This window comes from Numida meleagris, chromosome 1 (assembly GCF_002078875.1).
Source record: "Numida meleagris isolate 19003 breed g44 Domestic line chromosome 1, NumMel1.0, whole genome shotgun sequence".
In the NCBI taxonomy this organism is placed as follows: domain Eukaryota; kingdom Metazoa; phylum Chordata; class Aves; order Galliformes; family Numididae; genus Numida; species Numida meleagris.
Genome location: NC_034409.1, coordinates 168,712,501 through 168,732,965, shown reverse-complemented (window position 1 = coordinate 168,732,965; position 20,465 = coordinate 168,712,501). Strand labels below are relative to the sequence as shown.

The 20,465-nt window shown below is 36.8% G+C and overlaps 1 protein-coding gene across 1 annotated transcript in view; it reads left to right on the top strand.

Moving 5' to 3' along the window:
- COG6 (component of oligomeric golgi complex 6) overlaps nt 1–20,003 on the top strand; it is a 48,380-nt gene extending 28,377 nt beyond the window's left edge. Inside the window, exons 13-19 of the mRNA XM_021377184.1 lie at nt 22–139; nt 7,453–7,584; nt 8,096–8,263; nt 10,371–10,478; nt 11,955–12,008; nt 14,442–14,521; nt 18,134–20,003. Of these exons, the coding sequence (XP_021232859.1) occupies nt 22–139; nt 7,453–7,584; nt 8,096–8,263; nt 10,371–10,478; nt 11,955–12,008; nt 14,442–14,521; nt 18,134–18,281 (808 nt within the window). The 3' untranslated portion in view covers nt 18,282–20,003. The remainder of the gene's footprint in view (nt 1–21; nt 140–7,452; nt 7,585–8,095; nt 8,264–10,370; nt 10,479–11,954; nt 12,009–14,441; nt 14,522–18,133) is intronic.

The following is a 20,465-nucleotide window of genomic DNA, read 5'->3' as shown; positions in this document are numbered from 1 at the left end:
TAATCTTTATTTTGTTTTCAGTGGTATTGTAGGAAACAGTGCAGCCACTCTACTGACAACAATAGAAGAAATGCATTTGTTGAGTAAGAAGATATTCTTTAACAGCCTGAGTCTTCATGCAAGTAAACTAATGGACAAGGTTTGTTTCAAAATCATGCAGCTTTCGCATTTCAAATCTCAAGCTTTCATTTCCTTTTTATCTAGTGAGATTATTAGACGAATGGCTGTTTAGACTTCAGTTTTTCCTAAAATTGAAATTTTTTTGTTCCTATGTGCTAGCTATAGAATTCCATAAAAAAACCTGCATGTCTATGTTTTAATTCTTCTATTAGTGTTAGTAAATATGGCTTAAAATAGCATTATTAGCTGCATTTGTTTACAGAGCAGCAGAGCAGTTTACATAGTTGTAAAGTCTATGATAAACAGCAAAATTAATTGTGAAATTTCCCTTAATGCAGTAAAGTGGGGTCAGCTAATTGAGCTAGATAATTTGTATTGAAGCATCATCAGGTTAGTAATTAATTACTCAAGTGAATAATGCCTTTTTTGAAGTTATGAAATAAATCCCAGGATGGCAAGCTGAGTAAAAGGAAAACTTGACCTTTTCCATCTTTTATAAAAACCACGAACATTGTTGCTGTTAGAAGCAGAATATGCTTCTGTTAACTAGACAACTGTACCAAAGCCAGCAGTGCTTCCCTGGTGTCTTTTCTTCTGTTGTTTGCTGTGAACTTCATTTCCGTGAGCTTCCCCTTGTTCTGTACCTGAAACAGTTCTTGTTAAGTTCTCCCTGCTGTATTCATAGCAGGTTGCTGTTAACGGATCCACCAATTAAATTTCAGCCTTGTGAGATATAAGCAAAGTAAAAGCAAATTGTTAGGCTGCACATGTAGTCACTACGGGAGGGTGTTGTAATCCTCTTTGACTTCTTAGTTCCCCTCCCCTCAGTTTCCAGCCTGGATGTGACTGGCTCTAGACGCTGCCATTGTTTCATAAAGGAGCCGAATTTGAGGTTAATGACTTTAAACGAAGGTGGTGATTGTACTGCTGCCTTCAATGGCTCTTCAGTGCAAGTCATTCAGAATACTGAATTGGCATACCAGCCTACCGTGTGATGTAAGAAGTATTGGTTTTTCTCATAAACACATTTTGTAAATTAAATCCGAAAGTGACAATTTTACATTACATATATACTTTCAAAAAATCTCTCCTCAGGATATGATTGAGGTCAAAGACTTAGAGACTCGGAAGTTGATTAGATGTATAAGTAACAAAGACATCTGCAGTTATTTATGAATCTGTGCTTCAAGAGTTAACAGCTTGCTAATGAGAAGAATTCTTACTGTACTGATGTGTAGTTCTTGTAACTGAGAGCTTGGGACAGTCTTGTGAATCACCTTATGTTATTTTCCTTTGTGAGTGGACTACTGAATTGATAGAATAATATGTTATCTCCTTGTGACTAAAACTAGTTTTACTTCACCAAAAACAAAAGTTAGTAGGCTGAATTACGCCCAGAGAAACATTCATTTTCATGAGATAAAGACCTTTCTTTGACATAAATTTAATTCTCCTGTTAGTTTACTCTGTTAATACACAGCCAGCTCTTATGCCTTTTCATATGTCTCCATTAATTTAGCAGTGAAAGTTAGAATGTTTTTACATACTGAAGAATCTTTAAGTTGCTTTTTGTCATCCAGGTCTTTTTTTATTAATTTGTATTTAGGCCACAATAGTGCATGAGTAGAAGTCCCTTCATAGTCCAACATTTTTACCAGATTTTCTCTGTGTTTCCAGTGCAGTTGTTTCCAGAACTTTTTTTTTCAGTTTAAGATTAAAGTACTGGAAAACAGACTTTTGTGCTTACGTATATGATTGCAAAGGTTTTGTTGCTGATGTGTTACACAGAAAGAGAATGCTCACTTGTAAAATTAGTAAATTACTTTTCACTTCTGCAGTCTGGAAAATATATATATTTTTTTCCTTTCTCACAAGCCTGTTTTGATAAATATCAGCTGTCCATTACTTCGATTAAATCACCATTTTGATGAGAGCATTCCCTCAGTATCATCAGTTGTTACTAATACCTTAGAAATCACAAGCGAAAGTTTTGAATAGAGATCAGTTCTGTAATATTTATTTCATTTAGAGAGAATATAAGTGTTTTTGTATTTACTGTTCATAGCTACTGAATTCCAGAAGATGTAGTCATCATTACTGGTGAATTTGTAACTTGATGTGTTTCTTCAGCTCTGTGCAAATTCTGTTGTGCTTTAGCGTGGGGACAACTGTCTAGATTTAACTGATGTGTTGTTGTGTCTTGCTGTGGAATGTTTTTTCTAGTATCTACAGTTTTACAGTTGATAGACAAGAGTAGTATTTAAGCAAAACTTGCTGTTAAATAGAAATAATGTGCAAACCTCTTAGACAAAGCAGGTTTTACTTCGTAGACAAAGCAGGTTTCACTGAGCATGCTAACTCTTTAAGACCCTTTCCTTTGAATGTAGAGGAATGACAGGACAGAGATGTGTTTCTGTCCTCATTACCATAGAAAAACTAATTCCCTGGGTTATTGATTATGCTGGGAGGAAAACTGCCTTCAAACTACCTGGTGTTTTGTTTCTGAAGCACAATGGGAAACTGAGATTTCAGGCTGTTCTTTATAGGGCAAGAAAGCAGCTTCCAGTACACATCTATTTTTGAGAAAGAGTCCCATATTGCATAAATAGTTCCGCAGGCACAAAGCTGTATGGAATCTTAAAGGCAGTCTTAGATCAGGATTCTCCCTCTTTGGTTGTCAAATCATCATTGTAGATGATACAGGGAAATCCCTAGTTACTTCACAGTGCTTACTGACTTGCTCAGAAGCATTTTCCTATGAGCATTTTTTTAATTACATCAGAAAACATCAAGCATTCTGGTTATAATCTGAAAATAATGTAGTCAGCAATTCTCACAACTTCACATTCTGCGTTCTGAGAATCTCTTTTTATCGTGTTCTCATTCACACTTCTCAGGCGGCTCCTTAGGATCTGAAGTCTGTACAATAGATACGTTCATCATACTGCCTGAACATAAGTTCATTTTTATTGTAAGAAAGGCAGAACACGAGGAAGTCTCTTTGGCTTCTGTACTTCTTGAAAGCTGTTCTGAAGTTTGGTGACTATCTTTCCAAAGCTACTTTGTTTTCGAGGTTTAAAGTACCATTCACAGCTTTGAGATTCTCAGGTTGTCCTAAAGCTCAACACTGGCATCATTCAGAGGCTGTGCATTCCCAACTCTCTGTCACATTGAAAGTTCAGTGGACCAGCTTTTATTACAAACACTGCCTCTCCCTTACATTGTTTTATGGGCTTTTATCTTTCAAAAGCAGTGTCGGGCAGTCTTTCCTGTGCTTTCTAGCTCTGGTAACAGTGGTTAGTTTCTGGCTTAGAATACCTTTGTTGTTCAACCAGAATGGGGTTTGGTCTGTGTTAGTGTCCCTGATTTGGAAATGTTGTTGGTATTTGTTTTCTTTATATCTTTTTTGGACAACAGTGCTAGGGATGGGGTTTGGAACTATTGGTCCAGTCCTTAATGTTTCCTTTGACCATGCACTGATAAACCAAATGCTTAAGGATTTAGGGTTCTTTTCGTGTCACTCAATGTCTGGATCTAATTAAAAACATCCTGGTGCAGATTACCATTTTACACATGATGAAAAAGTCCAGGAGAAAATACTAAATCAGAACTATCAGAAAACAGAAAATATTCCCCTGAGATTGGAAGCAAAGTTCAAAGCACCTAGTGCACTGGAGTAGATGGACTGTTGTCTCATGTTGAGAGAATTGGTATTTAGAATCGTGAGTCCACTGGTGAGGCATTTTAATCAACCCATTGCATCAGCATGTTTTATTAAAGCAGCTAATTATAAGGGAGTCTTCAAGCACATCTGTCCTTACTATCTCATTTCGATAATACTCCAGAACAATTATTAAATGAAGGGATAATTTATAGCACAGAAGTTAATTGAATGAAAGGCATCATAAGGATTCTAAAGTGAGCTAACCTGTCAGGGCTATCTGAAGATGAAGATGATGAGTAAAGTAGCCAAAGGAATTTGTGTCACTTAATGCTGTTCTTTTTATACTGGATGTATGCAAATTAAATGTTATGTTTCCATAATCTGTTAAGTTTGTCAGTGGAAGAGATATTAAAGCATTGCACGGGAGTAACTGTGAACTTTTTCCTCATAATTTGGTTCCCTTCAGAATGAAACCTCTTAGGTTTCTGGGAAACCTGCCGTGGGACAGTTGAAATGAGATATGTTGGTGTTGTGGTTTGAATGGTGTCAAGGTCTGAAACGATCCATTTGAAGAAAGCAAAGCTAACGAGAATTTTTTCTGTTATCTGTTCTTTCCAGTCCAACTTAGAGATAGCTGAGAAGAAAAGCTTGCCATTAGGCATTATACTTTGGAATCTATGGTGGTCTCTGTAGGATCCTAACAGGGCTCAGAAGAAATTAGGACAGCCGCTCTTAAGCTGTTCTGGTAGATGTGCACTCAGGTTTCTTATGCTGCAGTTGTTTAACTCTGGTGAAGGTTATTTCATTTTCTAGAGTGAAGCATCTACCTTCAGTGCTTTGTCTCTACCTTCTTGCCAGTGAGGTTTTTAAAAGTCAAATTTAAAAGCTGAGCAGTCCCTTCAGAAAGCCACCAGCATTTTGTTTCTGTCTGAGCAGTGCTTTATATGGAACTGTGTGTATTTAAAATTACTGTCTTGCTTTGTTTAACACTGCTGTCACAGAATGGCAGAATGGATGAGGTCAGCAGGAGCTTCTGGAGATCCTCTAGTCCAGCCTTCCTGTTCAAACTGTCATCTAGGGCAGGTTGCTGAGGACTGTGTCTCATGGAGTTTTTGATTTGATTTTGATCTCCAAGGTTGGAGACTGCAGAACCTCATGGTGCAGCTATCTCTATCATTTAACTAACTTCACACTGAAATCCATTGGAACTTCATGTGTTTCAGTCTGTGCATGTTGCCTCTTAACCTGTCACTGGACACTACTGAGAAGAGCCTTGGCTCCTTCTTCTTTATTCTTCCCATGAAGTTTTCATAGACATTGATAACATCCCCCTTGAGCCACCTCTTCTCAGGACTGAGCAGCCCCAGCACCCTCAGCCTCTTCTTGTATGAAATATCCCAGAGCCTTCGTGGTCTTTGTGGACCTTCAGTGGACTTGGCTCCAGTAAGTCCATGTCTTTCTGTACTGGTAACTTTCTAATGGTCAGGTAGTGCAGTATATAAATAGTTCTGATTGCGTTATCCATATAGTATTTTCAGTATTTGCAGGTGCACATATGGGCTACTAACAGCGCTGCTCTCCTTGATGTCTGTATCAGTACTTACTAGAATTAACTGTATTTAATATAAACAAAAATTATGCTAGATCATTTGCTTAGTAATCGTCTCCCACTGAGTGGCCCTTCAGAACTTGCATTTCAGAGCTAAGAAGCTTAAATGAGGACAGAACCTTTTATGCTAAACCTATTTTAGGAGAACACGTTTCTATTTAATGTATTAGAGTTTAAAAACTGGGAATTATTTTCTTTATATGGATGAACAGCTAATTGGGCTAGTTCTTGCGTGACTGATATTTTGGTTAGAGCTCATTAGATTCTTCATATCATTAGAGTACATTTTAATACTGTTGAGCTAGCTACTGCTGAATTCTTTGAGAAGTTTTTAGCTGGCTCCTGTCTGGCATGTGTGTGAACCAATTGCTTTAAAGGCAGAATTCAGCAAATCTCTTTCCATGGAAATAGAATTATTTGTAATAATTTTTATAAAACATTTAGGACATCACTTTTTTATTTTAATCAAAATAGCAATTTAGCTTTCACAAATTAATGTCTGTAACTGTTGTAAAATTTTCTAATTCTGAAAAAAAAACTTAGATTCATTCTAAATTTTTGCATGAATATAGCATTGCATTCATTTTCCCTAAACTTACTGATAATTCTACCTCTGAAGTAGTCAGGAATTTTAAGCTAGCTCAAACAGAATTCAAAGATCTTAACCTCTTTTCTTATAATGTTTTCTTCTCCAGTTATGTTGTCTGCTATCTTCTAGGTGGGAATGGGGAACTTCAAAAGAACAGGTTAAGTGAAAGTTGAAGCTAATTTAGAGGCTTCTGACCATCATCTACTTGAAGGGGCAAAAATTCTGTAATTGTGTAAAGAAGCCTGAAATTATCATTGCCATGATCTGTATCTGTATTGGGAGTGAAAGCCCTATCAGACTCTAGTCTCAAATTAATGACAAAATATCCCTGAACACGGTCCATTTCAGGTCTGAGAACAGTGTGTTCAGGGCACGATCAATACCCCTAATATAACAAGAATAAACAAGAAGGAAGTCACTCACTGCTGTAAATTTCAGTAGACTTTGCTACTAAACAGCACCGAGTAGTAAGTGCTTCTTTTCGAATTACTGTAACTTCATTGCTAGGAGAATATCTGTTTACAATTTTCAACTGTTTATGCTGAACAACAACTGTTCCTCGAATTGGCTATACTACCTCTTGGAAAATGAGTGCAGAGAAACACTTTGTGTTCAGAAGGATGCAAAAGAGTTCTTGTTTGATAAGTTTTAGCAACAGATGAGGAGCACATTGGCTATGCCTAGAGGGACCATCCAGAACTACCTTCTTTTCTTACGGAGCAGAAATTTTAAGAGATTTGCAAAATACTGCCTGTTTCTGCTGCACCAACACACCTTGAGTGAGACATGGAAGCTAGTCCCAGACGAAGCCACTTTGTTCTCCCTACATCCTTGTGGAAAGAGATTATGCTGTGAAGTATTCACTTGCTCTGTGTTCCTGGGGTCTTCTTACTCCCACATAATCTGGCCAGACTAGTGCTTGCCTTTGAATAGGCAGTAGGCAGGAAAGAGGGAGAAGGCTTGTTGTCAGAAGGAAATGAGGACAGCAGCCTGGGTTGTAGTAGGTGGGGGTCTGGAGGCAGCAAGAAGCTAGTTTGAGCCATCGATGAAGACAGGAAGGACAAGACAGCCCTGCTCAGAGTAAACTCAGTGGTGTCAGCAGTGTGACTGTTCTCTGGTACCTAATCTAGCAAATATATATATGTATATATATTTTTTACTACCGGAAACTGTAGAATTTGAGTTTCTCTAAATCCCTAGGTTGTAAAACAGGCATACTTTGAATGAGGGGAGAAATTCGGTTTTGCTTTTTTGTTACCGAACAGGGTGATTACTCTGAAAGTTTTAGGCAGTTATTATCTGAAATGTGCTAGATTTTTCCAGTCTCATATTAAAGTTCTTCTCTGGATGGCAATGTGTAATTTTGTTATTAGGTGGTTGCATTTGTGCCTTTTGTACAGGTTTGATGAAGTTTGCTGTAAACGGAATTAAAAAAAAAAAACAACAAAACCAGATTATCTTGTTCTTTAGGTTGAACTCCCACCTCCTGATCTTGGCCCAAGCTCTGCACTAAACCAGACACTTAATTTGCTTCGAGAGGTTCTGGCATCTCATGACTCATCCGTTGTTCCACTGGATGCCCGTCAGGCTGACTTTGTGCAGGTATAAGGGAGCTTTGAGAAAAGGGGAGGGGGGAGAGGGGAAGTAAATTTGCATTAGTCTTGGTCCATTAATCTTTTTCTTTGGGTCCCATTTTGGAGCCTTCTTCCAAACTCAAGTTTTCAATGTGAATAAGATGGTGACTAACTAAGTGGATAATTACAGTACAGTATGGAGTGCTACTCTTAGCACAGTGTCTACATTCTGTTATCCAATTACTACTCCATTAAGTAAATACTCCATCAGGATTGCACAATTGCCAATTATCTAATCTGGGTTACTCCTCCTCCTACTATGTTAGAATCTATTCTCAGGTTTTTGTACTTTTCCCATCACTATGGTAGCTGATCACCTGCTGACAAATCCAGTAGAAAACTGCTTTCACAGTTGGAGCCTCTCATTTTTCTTCTGCTTTGGAGAATAAATACATGATAGAGACGGAATGAGCTTAGATGCCTCATGTGACATAATTTCTTTCCCCTCCTCCCTCTTTTCTTTGTGTTTTCTATTTTAGGTTCTGTCTTGTGTGCTAGATCCATTGTTACAGATGTGTACTATGTCTGCTAGTAATTTGGGCACAGCTGACATGGCAACCTTCATGGTAAATTCACTTTATATGATGAAGACTACTTTGGCTCTCTTTGAGTTCACTGACAAACGTCTAGAAATGTTACAGTTTCAGGTGAGCCTTACTAGCCCAACTGAAAATAAGCTTACTACTGGTTTTGTTTTGTTTTGCAGACTGTAAGTTGTGACGTGAACATATTTGTCTTTAAAAATATTGGGTTTGGAACAGTTCTAAGTCAAGGAAATGGGATAAGTGGAGCTCTTGGTATAAGCCAATAACAAGTATCAGAGTCGATGATGGTACCCAGCATCCTTTATTTCAAACATACAAAAAAAATTAGGAAAGTTTTATTTTAGTCACAGATAAACCCATGTCAATGAAAACTCTCATTTTCCGAGTCATTCTAATTACTCTAGTTCACTTGCAAACTGTGTGAATTGAAGCCAATAGAATTTGAAAGCTCAGTGAAACAGCTGGCTGTGTTCCATCCTATGGGAATGTTAGTACAGTATACCTGAGGTCACTACTTCAGTGCTTCTTTCTACCTTTCCATTCTCATTTGTTAGGTTTCACCTCATGTGGCGGGTTAGTTGATCACATTTGGTACCATTTCAAAATGGAAATGTAGTCTATAAACCATTCAGTTGGAAAAAACGTAGGCATTGCCCGTTTATAGTTTTGCTATATAATAATCTCTGCAATACCTCTCGGGAGAGTTTTTGGAGCTTGAAGACTTCGGGGAGAAAAAGAGTCACAGCTTCTCATTTGAAAGCATCAGTAAAGATTGGCTGTGAGCCATTTTTCCCTTTCTACTCCTCATTAGAATTTCTAGCACCTTTTAGCTGGGAAACAAACAGAAAACCTCACCAAACTGTCTGGGGCATTTTGAACCTCCATTATCAGAGCTTCTTATTCACAGTAAATGTTGTAATTGATTTATTTTTTAAAATAAGCAGTAGAACTGAAGGTTATGCATTTAATACCAATTGCTTTCTTCAAGTGTTCCACGAATACAGAAATAGATTGAAAAAAAAACTCTAAGATTATACATAAGTAGATTATCAAAGTGAAGGTAGAATGGCATATTAAGTAAGAAGCATTTTTCATAGGAAAAAAAGAAAACTCCTGAAGACAGTTAAAATCTCCAAATCGAAATAGTAAGATTTCCCCCCTGATTTGTAAAAAGTGCATTTTTCTAAACAATTTTAGAAAGTAAAAATGTGAATGCTTTTAAATATCAAACATAGAAGTCTTATGTTTTACTAGAGTTTGATATATTATGAATTTTAGATTTTCCTTAAGGTTAGAAGAGAAATAAATATGGGAGAGTGATCTGTAAAAATATGTTTAATAACAAATCTTCCCAGATTACTCAAACGTGATTCCTTTTGCTGTGACTGGATTTATTGATTAGGTTTTCTGTAATTGTTATTCTTTCAGTCAAATTTTTTAAACACATGGGTAATAGTATTGAGTTTAGAAGCCTTACTGATTATGGGAGAAGATTATTACTTACTGATTATTGGGGAAATGGTTTCAAGCTTAAAGAGATTTAAGTTGGATATAAGGAAAAAGTCTTTTACAGTGAGGGTATGGAGGCACTGGCGCAGGTTGCCCTGAGCTGTGGTTGCCCTTCCCTGGAGACTTACAAGGAGAAGCTGAACAGGGCTCTGAGCAACGTGATCTAGTTGTGGATGTCCCTGTTCATTGCAGGGGAGTTGAACTACATGGCCTTCCAACCCTGAGGATTCTATGATTCTATTCTATGTTTTAGTTTCAATTTCATTTTCCTTTTTAGACACTGTCATTTTTTGCATGTTGTTTATTATAAAGCTGCCACAATGTTGTCAATATTTTTGATAGGTTTTGATATTTTCAATAAGCTGGGTGATTTTTATCACATATTTTCAAAGAACTGTAATAGAATAAAATGATAAAAAAAATTTAAGAGCTTTCATTTTTTTATTTTTAGTGCTGTTGAATTTACTAATACAAAAAAGTGAGGCTCTTCTGTAAAGAACTATCAATAATTTTATTACTGGTTCCTCATAATTCAGAAGATGTAAATGGATACAGTAATTATGCTGTATGTGTTTATGTTTTTCCCTTGTTTATTAATCATCTTCCTTTTCTTATTTGTGTTTCTAGACATTTAAACTCCAGTTAGTTTATTTTATATTCTCATGCATATTTTGTAAATATCTTATGCTTAAAATTTCAGATTGAAGCTCATTTAGATACACTCATAAATGAACAAGCTTCCTACGTCTTAACTAGAGCTGGTCTAAGTTACATATATAACTCTGTGCAGCAACACAAACCAGAGCAGGTAAGATAGTGTACTGGTTGTATTCAGAAAGTAGTGTGTACCTGCTGACTAGAAGAACTTTGGCATTGTTATTTTTGCAAATTAAGTGTTGAGTGAAAGCAAAAACTCTGTTGATTTTTCTTATGGTGCCAGGACTATTAGACAAAGATACCTTTCAAGCACAGATTTTCCTCATGCTCTGTGTTCAGCAAGCCTGGTGGGTTTGGGATGCATCATTCCTTCTGCCTTAGCTGTGTACATATGTTCTCAGAACAACTGTATAGGTAGTATAATATCCCTCAGATATTGTTAGAGTGGAGCTGGCTCTAAAATACAAGTAGTGAGTTTGTATACCCCTTCCACAATACACAGGACATTCTGGACCTCCTGTGCATGTAACATTCACTTTTTTTTCAACTGTGGTATCCGTTTCTGGAGTAGATACCTTGCATGCATTAGACAATTACTGCTTTTTTGGGTCTGTGGAAAAAATGTTGAGTGAGTATAATTGTAATTTTAGATGAGTTTGATAGTAGCTTTTTGGCTCTATTCACTGCTTTACCTGTTCTAGAGCCAAGACGGTCTGGTTCTAAAAGGGAAAACACTGGATTTGTTAGACCAAGTTGAAAACTGGCATTTGGGGCTCGTGCTCTTTGTTTCTTTTGAACAATTCTTACGTGGTAGTTCTTAGTACGTCCCGTCTTCCCTTCACCTGTGCCTGTGATCTTTTGTGAAGATGAAGAGTGGTGATTTCTGGAGAAAGTGGTACTGTGTTGGAGAGTTTCCTGTTCTTTCTCTAGCCAGTATTTTTACATAAAGTGCCCAAACTCAACAGATTTTTTTGGAGAACCACTTTAAATGCAGAAATTAGTAACTCAGTTTGATTTCCTATTCATAAGCTTATCTCCTCTTCTAAAACCAATTTCAAATAGACCAGAGCAGATTGTTTAATAGAATGTGGATAGAATTTCCAGTAGTAATTTTCTTTCGTGTCTGTCCTCTGCCTGGCTGCAGGGGTGAGATTGTTACAGGATTCATTAGAGGGGTTAGGCAGCATATATGCACTGTAATGCCATCTAAACACAGAAGGCTTACTGGGGAGCAGAGTTGAATTCTGCGTGGTCCAGGAATAGATGAAGAGGTGGAGGTTGTCCTCTGTAATCCTGGAACACTAAGGCCATTTGGATAGACTAAGGCCATTTGGATAGTTGCTAGCTCAGTTTTTATCCCAGACCTCATAGAAGACTTCTTCCAGGTTTTGTTGTTTAATGGTGAAAAGAGGGGAAAACTTGAAGGACATACAAAAAAGACAGTATTCCAATTTTTTGCTCCAAGGGAGTGGTGGAATACAAATGAACTCCAGCACTGGAGTGGTGATTCAGTTTCCAAACGTAATATCCTGTAGCAGGACCAAGTAACAATTTAGTACAAACAGACTGTAGAATTTATTTCTTGTCTTTTTCCAAATGCTAGAGTGACTTATTCTTTTTCCCTTAGGGTCCTCTTTCAAATTTGCCAAGTCTGGATTCCATGTCCCTGAAGGTAGCAATGGTAAGCATTTTACAATTTCATTTTGTGGTAGTGTTGCTGTGACCTGGGAAAGAATTCTGTTGATTTTGTGGTGTAGTAGATATTCATCTCACCAGTTATACTCTTTAAGAGTAGCTGAATTACATGTCTGGGAATATTTTCTTCATTTGTAGTAATTTGACCACTTGAAGTAATAAATTCATAAATTATTTATGAACTGGTAGTAATAGAATATTAGTTTTTAAGTCTTGAGAAGCAGAATTTTACTTATAATAATGTTATCCCATGAGTCATCTTAAATTGCTAAAAGCAAATACTTAGCTCTAATTAGTTTTAATCACTAGAATTTATTTTTTGCCTGAATGCTTTGAAATATAGGTTCTGCTATCATTTATAATTTTAGTCCTAAGGCTTTGATTTTATGCAAATAGTTCAGCTAAACTCAAAGTTAAGCGCTGGGTGTATGCCACAGTTATTTCTCTCTTTATATTTGTTATATGTAGTTAGATGTATATATTTAAGCTGAAAGCTGCATTATATTTTAAAACAGATTATCAGCTGATTCTTTTTCATTGTGTGTGCGAAGGCTATTTTGCATAGAGATTGCAATATCACAGTTCAGTAGGCAATAACATATGATCTGTCACTCTTCTTGCTCTTAGCCAAGTTTAGCTTTATTCTGAAAGTTTAACCGTAAATAAGGCTTACTCATCCAGCAGTGCACGCACACCCCATGAAAAACATCCTAGTATAAATCTTGAAATCACACAGGGGCTTGAATTTGTTGGAAGGGAAAGGCTCTGTCTCTTTTGATTCAGGAAATGGGTCATTTTGAGAATGCTGAATCCCTCCTAGTGGTGTCAGTATAGCCTATTTTCTTCCATTCCAGTTCTAAACCAGTGAATCCCAAGCTGCTTGGAAGAGCAGAGCTCTGGCACAGAGCATTCAGTGGTTTACTCAGATCAGCATGCATTCTTATCAATATTTATACATTTTGCATCTAAAATACCTTTTTCTTATCATAGTCTTGTAGACCTGCAAGAAATTTAAAGACTGTAGCTTGGAGACCATCTTTTTAAATTGAATCTGTATTACTGGTTCGTGGTCGTAAATAATAATTTTACTTGAGAAGTTAGAAAATAATCCAAATCTTTTTTTCCTCATAACTTTTTTAAATGCATGTTTGCTTGAACACACTTGAATCCAGTATGCTGAAATGAAGCCCACACAAATCTCGTCAGTCACTGTAGTCTGTCTGCTACCTAGGATTTAAACCATAAGGGAGAGAGAGTACATACAGGTAGATTCACTGCCTCTCAACTTGAACTTTTCCAGGTTGCAGACTTTCAAGCTGCTCATATGTGCTTACTGATGCTGTTCTAGTAAAGTACATACTTCTCTCAAGTGTATCTCCCCTGCATTCCCAACCTGGGCAGATAACCCTGTGATAACTGTGGCTGACCTTATTAGTCATTTGTGTCCATGTTTTGTGCATTTAAATGATGATGGGCATGGCTTTTAGGAGTTACAAGCTTGAGAAGATTAATCTAGTGTTTCAGAAGATTGCTGTTACTAGATAAAGTTGCCTAGGGCCTTACATGAGTGAGTAACTCCAAGGATGGAGGTGCTAGAAATAGCTTTTCTAAGTTGTTTCTTGGTAATTTGTTGAGTGATAATGACACTGCTGGTGAGAATTTTCCAACTTGTATTTAATCATCTAATTGCAATTTTCCTTATTCTTGAGAGAACAGAAGAACTTGTCTGTTATCTCTCATGGATTCACCTCTGAGACCTAGCACCATCTTCTCTACAGTTACACAGTAGATTTTTGAAGACAACAGTCACATTCTTACTTAGTGCTCCAAACTAATAAAATCAAAGCACTGCAGTATTTTTCACTATATTGTGTGGAGGAGAAGTAAGCCTGGAAGCAGCTCATGGAGCCTCAAGTAGATCTCTTGGTCTTGTTTCTTCCAGCTTAACTGCTCATTAGGTTATAAAGCAGCAGCTTCTTGGAAAAAGAAGTAAAAAAGTAACATGTTGTAACTTGGACAGACTAGATTTCTTTCTGGAGTTTACAGTGCTCCCTCTGCACTGAATAGAGTAGGTTTGGTCTTCAGTGGTGCATACATTCACACACTAGCTGTATAGGAAACTTAGATATGGAAGCTGCTTTCTCGTTTTTCACCCTTCCACCCCTACTCCTCAAGAGTCAGAAACTTGAAATTTTAGTGACAGAGGTGCTGAGATTTGATGCTGTTGTAGACTATTAAGCTTTGCCTTAAATATTTGTATATTAAGTTAGCTTCTATCTTAAATGTATAAAAAAAGAAAATCATATCAAGTAAGAAGATCCCTCTTTAATATAGCCACTTTTCAGAGATCTGTATTTTATCTGTCTTCATATAATGAGTTATTTCTGTGTTGATCTCATATTCTTTTTCCCGCCCCTAGGCTCAGTTTGATCGCTATCTATCTGCTCCAGATAGTCTGTTGATGTCCCAGCTGAATTTCCTTCTGAGTGCCACTGTGAAGTAAGTATCTTAACTTTGAATTTGTATTATGCCTGTATAGTAATCAGAAAGATGAATTTGATCAGGTTTTTGTGGCTCATGATGAGAATTCAGGTTATCAGCTGTAATCACATTTGCATTGTACTTCAGGTCAATTTTGCTTTGACTCACCACTTTTTGAAAAACAGGAATGTGTAATTTTGTAGATTTCTGAAGTACTTACTCTTCATTTAATAGACCCCATCAAAATGAGTTACGCTCATATCTTTTAAACATGTGCTGTGTTGGCATTTTTTTGTCATTTTAGTTGTAAACTGTTTTAGAACTATTTTGTAAGCATTCTGAAGGCAGATGAAATATTTAATTCGCTACTCAAGATTTCTTTTACCCCCACTGCTCCGTTAAGACTAAAATTATCAAATGTGTTGTCTTTAACTATAGAGTATTGACATTTTGTGCTATTAAATATTGCTCTGAGATGACTTTTACATGGCTTTTTTTTGTTAGTGATTTTTTTTTCCTTTGAAGTGTAAAAGTGAGGAGTTCATAATTTATTTCTTCTCTTTTTTCATGAATATATCATGCAATATGACAAATAAGGGCCAACTGAACCCTAAGGCTAAGGAAAATGCCACAAATTTCTTTCCAATTAAATGCCAACCAGATGAAGACATTTTGTGGTACTTTAATTCAGAGAATTATATGCTGCACTGATCAAAAAGTTTTCTTGACGTTATTTTTCACGTTTTTGTCAAGAATGCATGTTAAAGAAAGAAAGATACGAGAAACTGTGACTGGCACATCACATTTTGAGTTAATACTCTAACATTTGGATTCTCTTTACTGCTACCTGTCTTCCAAATGGGATTGTATTACAACATCTTGCAATTAAAGAAGTGCCATATAGCAAGGCAAAAACATTTATTGCTGGGAATTTATTGCTCAAGTTCTTCTCACTCAGAGACTTCCGGTTTCATGCCATACACCTGGTGCATAGCTTGGCATGGGGGATGTTGGTTCCTCTCAGCAGTTTGTTGGGTCTCTCTGCTAGGGTCAGTGTTCCTGCAGTTCAACCAGCAGAGCTGACTCCGTCTTACAAGAGTTGCTCTATGACAGTACAGCTCAAATGAGGCAGCTTGAGCAGCAATGTAACAGAAGCATTGAAACTTCAGCTTCTAGATGTCGAGCTATTAAACCAGTATTTTAGCTCTCGGTATATATATATTTCTTAATGTAGGTCTATTTTATAATCATAATAATGGTAAATGAATTTTGAAAGCCTCAATTTTTCACTGCTAACACAAAAGCAATTTTTTCGAGGTAGACTTTATGCTACCATAAAGATGTAGGCATGCACTGAAATTGCCTAGACTTAATCATTTCTTTCTGTCAGATGAACCAAGATAAACTGGTCATGTATGCACTCTTAGCCTTACTCCATTTATGAACTTTTTAAACCTCTCTCGGCAAAATTTAAGCCAAATTTGTGTTATCTTGCAACATTGGGCAGCAGAGAGGTGAGTGGGGAGCCTATGTGAGGATGATTGTTATAGTTGCTACAGCTCAGCTGACACAAAGGAGTTTATTAACCAGCTGTAACTCAACGTTGCAGGTTGGCTTCTGCACAGAGTTAAAAATAAAAGCATTCAAAAATACATATTTACATAGATGGACGCCCGCAGAATCTTGGTCTTAGTATTCAGGTTGCTTTTTCTGTAGGAAATAAACCTGCAAAATTCTGGAGTTTCTCAAAATTCAAGTAAAACATTTGACCGGTGCTATCATTTTAAAGTTATCACTTTCAAGTTACTTTTTACAGACATTTGGTGTCAGTTTTGAAGACTTCTTCCTTGAAATCACATCATTGTGATTCTCTGTTCCAGTTGTTGAGCTGGAAAACTCAGAAATTATTTGATTCTCAAAAGCAGACCACATACTTTTGATAAGGGACTAGTGTATTATATACTCACCGGCAATATTATTTAAGCTTTATGACCATGAAGAGCATTCCCTCCAACACTGGCCCATGTATAATCTTGTCTTTCAAATTCCTTTGCTCATTTAAAAAAAGTTTTAAGGTATTTATTTCTGTGGCTGCTGGTCTTGTAAAGCTCTTTTCATTTGTGTTGGATCCCAGGAACTGAATGCTGGAATTATTATTTTTAGAAAGTGCTGCCATTTGTGTTGGTGATAAAATGGATCGTGTTGTTATGGCAACTGAAATCCTAATGTACTGATTAATGACATTGACATTATTTGATGGAGAGACTCGTTTGGTGCTGTTCAGTCCTTTGGAATATTTTAATAAACTTTTTCTTTTAATGCAGTATTATTTGGTGCGATGCAGTTAGTCCCATAAAAATTCTTTGTGCCATACTTCCTTAGAAGGGGGTCACGTTACCACGGCTGAATGATCCTGAGCTGTGCTTGAGACAGTTGTTTACCAGAAAACCCTGAAAACACTAAAAGAGCATTTCTAGATCTGCTTTTATAATGACAGTCTGTTTTTCAGGTATTCTAATAATTTAGTAATTGGACAGCAGGCAGTGTTTGTTGAAAAACAGGATACTTTGCATCGGCATAAAATACAATGTATGTCTCACCTATATCTCATCGTTTCCATTTCTTATTTCTTCCCGAAAATACAAATTTCTACACACTCAGTATTCAAAATTCTTCTAATTTTTCAGTCCACACTCGCTGTGGTCAGAGGCTGGTAAATTCAGCCCTGATTTTAATGAGTGCAATTTTGGTGATTTTATTCCTTTGCTGCCTATCAGTTACAGCAGGGCTGGACTCGGGTTCACGGTCATTTCCATTTCCTCAGCTTCTCCTGGTGTCCCGTTTGTATGGGTTTGGCTGTAAAATAGTTATAATTATGTTTTTGTTGGATAAAAATGCATGTATAACTGTAAACACATTACCATGGTGATCAAAGCAAGCATTCGGTGAGCATTGTAAAATAAAAATATTTGCCTTCAAAAAATATTACATTTTCCTGTTAATTTTAGCGTGGAATCTCCACGCATTGTTACTCATTTAGATCTGAAAAAATAACAGGATGCAGGCTTTATGGTATTGTCGGTAGAAGGCTGTAGGAAGTTCTAGATCTCTGGCCACTATCACTTTCAGCTCTTCCTCTGACAGATTATGGAGTAGGCGCTGTCGAGATAAAGCAAACAGAATATATTTTGCTCACAGATGAAAACTGAGTGTATTTTTAAAAAGATCAGTGAGAAAGGCCAGGCTGGATGGGGCTTTGAGCGACCTGGTCTGGAGAGAGGTGTCCCTGCCCTATAGCAGGAGGTTGGAACCAGATGATCTTAAGGGTCCCTTCCAACCCAAACCGTTTTGTGAGTCTGTGATTTTTTTTTTCCCTTCTACAGTTTTTTTTCATGATTGCAGAAATAAAAAATGCTAATTTCTTGTTTATCAAAATCATATATGTAAGTTCGTGTACATACAATGCAGACAGGAAAGCCTTCTCTTGTTGTAAAGCTTTTAAGTTGTTTTCAAATTTGAAGTAAAAGGGCTTTTTAATGTAACTGACACTGAATTCTAATGTATATTTTTAGTGTATATTGTTAAATCCCTACAATTTGCAAATTATGTTAATTTATTTTTATTTTTTAGAGAGCAGATAATAAAGCAGTCGACAGAACTGGTCTGCAGAGCTTACAGTGAGTTATATGCAGCTGTGATGGATCCTTCGAATAAATATAAGGATCCAGAAACGATACTACACAGATCTCCTCACCAAGTTCAGGCACTTCTCTCGTAATCGTGCTTCACCCAGATTTATCAGAATCCATAATACTGTCTTTGTTGAGTATTTGCATTGAGTTATTTTTCTGTTTTGAATTTTGATGTGTAACTGTATATTTAAAATGTGTAGGAATGCAGTTTTCTTTAATCTGCTTGGCAGAAGTGGAGTCTTTCCTGTGTCTTTGAAAACCTTCTGTAGGCCAGAAAATAGAATATAGATTAAAAATTATTTTAATGTATTCCTGTAATGGAAATGGACCTTGACAATATGCAATCTCTTTGAAAAGAGTAAAGGAGAAAGGTTTTTCCTTGCCTATACGTAATCCTTTCAGCTCGATGTTGAACCAGTGTCTCTTATGACCTCACCAGTATTTTTATTTGCTCTTTTCTCTATTCTTTCACTCTTTTTCTCAGCCTGTCGTCAATATACACGGAGCCTGTTTAATTTTAATGCAGCTGATATAGTTTCAATGTCTCAAGCCTTTTATAGCTCATAAATCATTTTGGAATATTTGATGCGTTTTTTTCTCAAAATCTGTTGATTAAATCCTTGAGGCAAAATTCCTGTGTTTTTTGGAATCCATTGTCTTGTGTTGCTATTCGGGTATTTTTTTGTAAGAAAAAAAGAATATTTGAATTGCATGTATGTACATAACCTGAAACTTCACGCTTTAAATTATTTTTATAATTTTGTTTTACTAGAAGGATTTTGTTTTAGTGCACTTGTTGTGTAGGAGTCCTTGTATCAACTGAAACTTAAGGTTGGGACCAATAACAACGTAGGTTAGGAAGATCATTTGCGCAGCGGCATGGCCGTTACTCATAGATAGGCATCGAGGGGGAGATGAGCACTCATTCATATTGAATCAGTTATATATTTAAGGTGGATGCTTTTATCAATAATAATATTCCCCATACAGAACATACATTTTGTGGCAGCCAAATTTAGTGTATGCTTGCAACAGAGCAGGAAATAGAGAAGAGCAGCAGCAATACATTTTAGTCTCTTGGAAAACTCATGGTACACGTCAGATCAGTGCACTCAGAAATCGGCTTCCGTGGCAACACTGCACTGAGTAATATCTCCTTTTCTTAATGGGCATAATTTGTTGGTATAGTATAAGATCGGAAAATGTGTGTCCCTAGCGTTCTTGGATCAGGCATAAATCCTTTTGTGAATGTGAATGTTGCATTTAATCTGTTTTAAAACTCCAAATCTGCAAGAAAAAAAGAAGAAATATCTAGAAGCTTAGGAAAGTCCTAATGGAAAATTATGCTCTTCTACTAGGTAAGGCATTTAAATTATTCAGGTTTTGCATTACTGTAGTATATATTCAGAAGGCTGTTCATTGTTTAATAATATTAATATTGCTCAATATGCCTGTAATTATTATCTAATATGTGAAAATTACATCAGTTGTGAAAAGGTTATAAATTAGCTTGTTATTAGATTAACATACTCGTAAGAATGAACTTTTTCCTCAAATTAAATTCAACCTCAGTCTCCAGTAATCAGTTGGTAGTTTGCATGAGGAGTAGTAAGAAGTTCCTTCCCCTCTTTGAGTCTGTGTAGAGACTTAGCTGTGATTTTATCTTCTCTTAATACTAATGCAAAAGCTTAAAAGCTGTAACTCATAAAAATTCAAGTCAATCACTAATTTTGGTCTGTGCAATTAAAGTAAATGACAGAGGGTCACAAATGAGTAAATAAATCAATAAAAGGCATTTCATTTACTGACTTTGGTCTTCAGTGTTGTCATTTCCTCTGCTTGCCTTCCTAAAGCAGGAAGGAAAAGATGGTTCCTTTTGGACCTGCTGTTCCTTGGCAGTTCTGACCCTTTCATTTTACAAATACAGATACCCAGGATTTCCACACCAGCAGCTGTGGTGCTTGAGTCCTCTAGTTGCTCAGGTTGATGGGTTGGCCCGTAAGTGTTGCAATGAACAGGATCCTGGTGGGTGACAGCACTAGGGCCACATATAGACGAGTTAATTGTAGATCTAGCTTGAGTATCAACAGCACATCTGCTCTTGGTCCTTAAACGCTTTATACAGAGGGACACATCTTCAAAGAGTGAGTCTGTTAGCAGTATGCTTGGGAAAATGGCACAAAAACACGTTTGAAACTGGCTCCCGCAGGCAATGCTCTCTGCATTCAACGTTCAGATGTCCCAGTTCTGAGAGCAGGTGAGTAAAGGGC